The sequence below is a fragment of the Chinchilla lanigera genome, unplaced genomic scaffold, assembly GCF_000276665.1.
Source record: "Chinchilla lanigera isolate Chin_1 unplaced genomic scaffold, ChiLan1.0 scaffold00024, whole genome shotgun sequence".
In the NCBI taxonomy this organism is placed as follows: Eukaryota; Metazoa; Chordata; class Mammalia; order Rodentia; family Chinchillidae; genus Chinchilla; species Chinchilla lanigera.
Genome location: NW_004955425.1, coordinates 27824321 through 27825948, shown reverse-complemented (window position 1 = coordinate 27825948; position 1628 = coordinate 27824321). Strand labels below are relative to the sequence as shown.

Below are 1628 nucleotides of genomic sequence, written 5' to 3'. Positions count from 1 at the left end.
ATGCAAAAACAAAAACTGTCCTTCCCTGCAGATGCCTTATTCACATGCCCCTCGGGTCCTTACCCACCACCACCACCACCAACACCCCTACCTGCCTGAATGACTTCTATGCCCTTCAAGACGTAAATAAGACCTTACCTCCTCCTAGCAGGCTGCCCTGGCAGGTTGAGCGATTAGGCATGACTCTCTCTTCTAACTTACGCTCTGTGGATGCCTCTGACAGTCTCTGTCTCTCTGTACTTAATAATCCATTATTTCTCTATCTAGAGACTTCAATAAACTGTGAGCTCTTTAAGGAGGAATTACATCTTCTTCACCTGAGGATCCCCACAAGCCTAATGCGGGCCTGCCCGGTGCATGGCTGGCATTCAGTAACAAACCTGTAAGGGGGGAGGGCAGTGGAGATGAGCTAGAGAAGGGAATGTGATAAGAGGAGGAGGAGGAGGAAGGAAGAAATCTCTATTTTGCTGCATCTTCCAGCCTTCCAAAGATAAAAAGTTTTGCTAAGCCTGTATTTGGAATTGTATTACAGGGGTACAGCAGAGAAAGTAAAAACCTAAAACAAGTCTCTATTTTATAGAAAAAATAAATCTCAAGAAAGTTCTTATGTAGAAAGCATTTTCAAAATCTCCTGCTAGCCATCGATTAAGGGGAGCCCTCCTAACTCCTTCATTTTATCCCAGAAAGACCCATTAGAAGATGGTAAATTTGTGTTAAGGCCAAATTTATGGTGATTTGTTATAACAGCAATAAGAAGCTAACACACACACACACACACACACACACACACACACACACACAGAAACTAACACAGTGGCCATAAAAATGTTCCCAGAGTATACTCACGCCTGCCAATGCATGTTTTGGGTTCTAACTTCATGCCACCTCCATTAGTTATAATAATGTAAAATAATAATTTATGGTGTTGATGACGTTGAGTCATTACAAGATCCTGAATCATCAATAAAAAATAAGCAGTTGGAACTCCAGTACTTTACTCAGTTTTGGAGCGGGGGATACTACTTGATCCAGGTCCCAAATAGCGTGCAGTGGCGAACAGAACCCGAGTGTGGAAAAATGCAGCAAGGGCCTTGACTCTGGACTCCAGCTCACACCTGCACAGGTGGGAGAGCCAGGACCTCTGGTACACTGCTCATCAGTCCTTTCAATGTGTTGTGTCTCCTACGAAGGTTGGGAACAGGAGCGAAGTCCTTGAAGTTTCCGTCACAGCAGCAGTGGATCCGGAATAATCACACAAGCTCTACTGCCTGGATTAGTAAGTCAATGGACAGCTCCGCTTTTAAAATGTTTATTAATACGTTTGTGACACATTATGAATATGTTCGTCATGGCTATCGCTGCATATACACATCGCATCTTGTTTCTTCTTAGTTCTTCTTTCCCTTCCCTCCCTCCTATCTCCCCAGTCCCTAGGCCCCTTTCCCGTCTCCATGAAGTCTGGCTCCCGGTTTCATATCATCTTTCTTTCACTTTGCTCCCCAAAATCTTTGTATTTTAGGTGGCTTCTGTAAGAGAAACCATGCAATATTTAACCTTCTATGTCTGATTTCTTTCACTTAACACTATGGACTCAAGGTGCATCCATTTTCCTATCAACAACTCAAATT

The 1628-nt window shown here is 43.4% G+C and overlaps 1 protein-coding gene across 1 annotated transcript in view; it reads left to right on the top strand.

Annotated features, from left to right (window-relative positions):
• The window catches only part of LOC106148628, a gene marked incomplete at both ends in the record, with an annotated part of 3436 nt that continues 1808 nt past the window's right edge, over window positions 1–1628 (top strand). Inside the window, 2 exon segments of the mRNA XM_013514784.1 lie at window positions 1–382; window positions 1191–1276. Coding sequence (XP_013370238.1) covers window positions 45–382; window positions 1191–1276 — 424 coding nt within the window.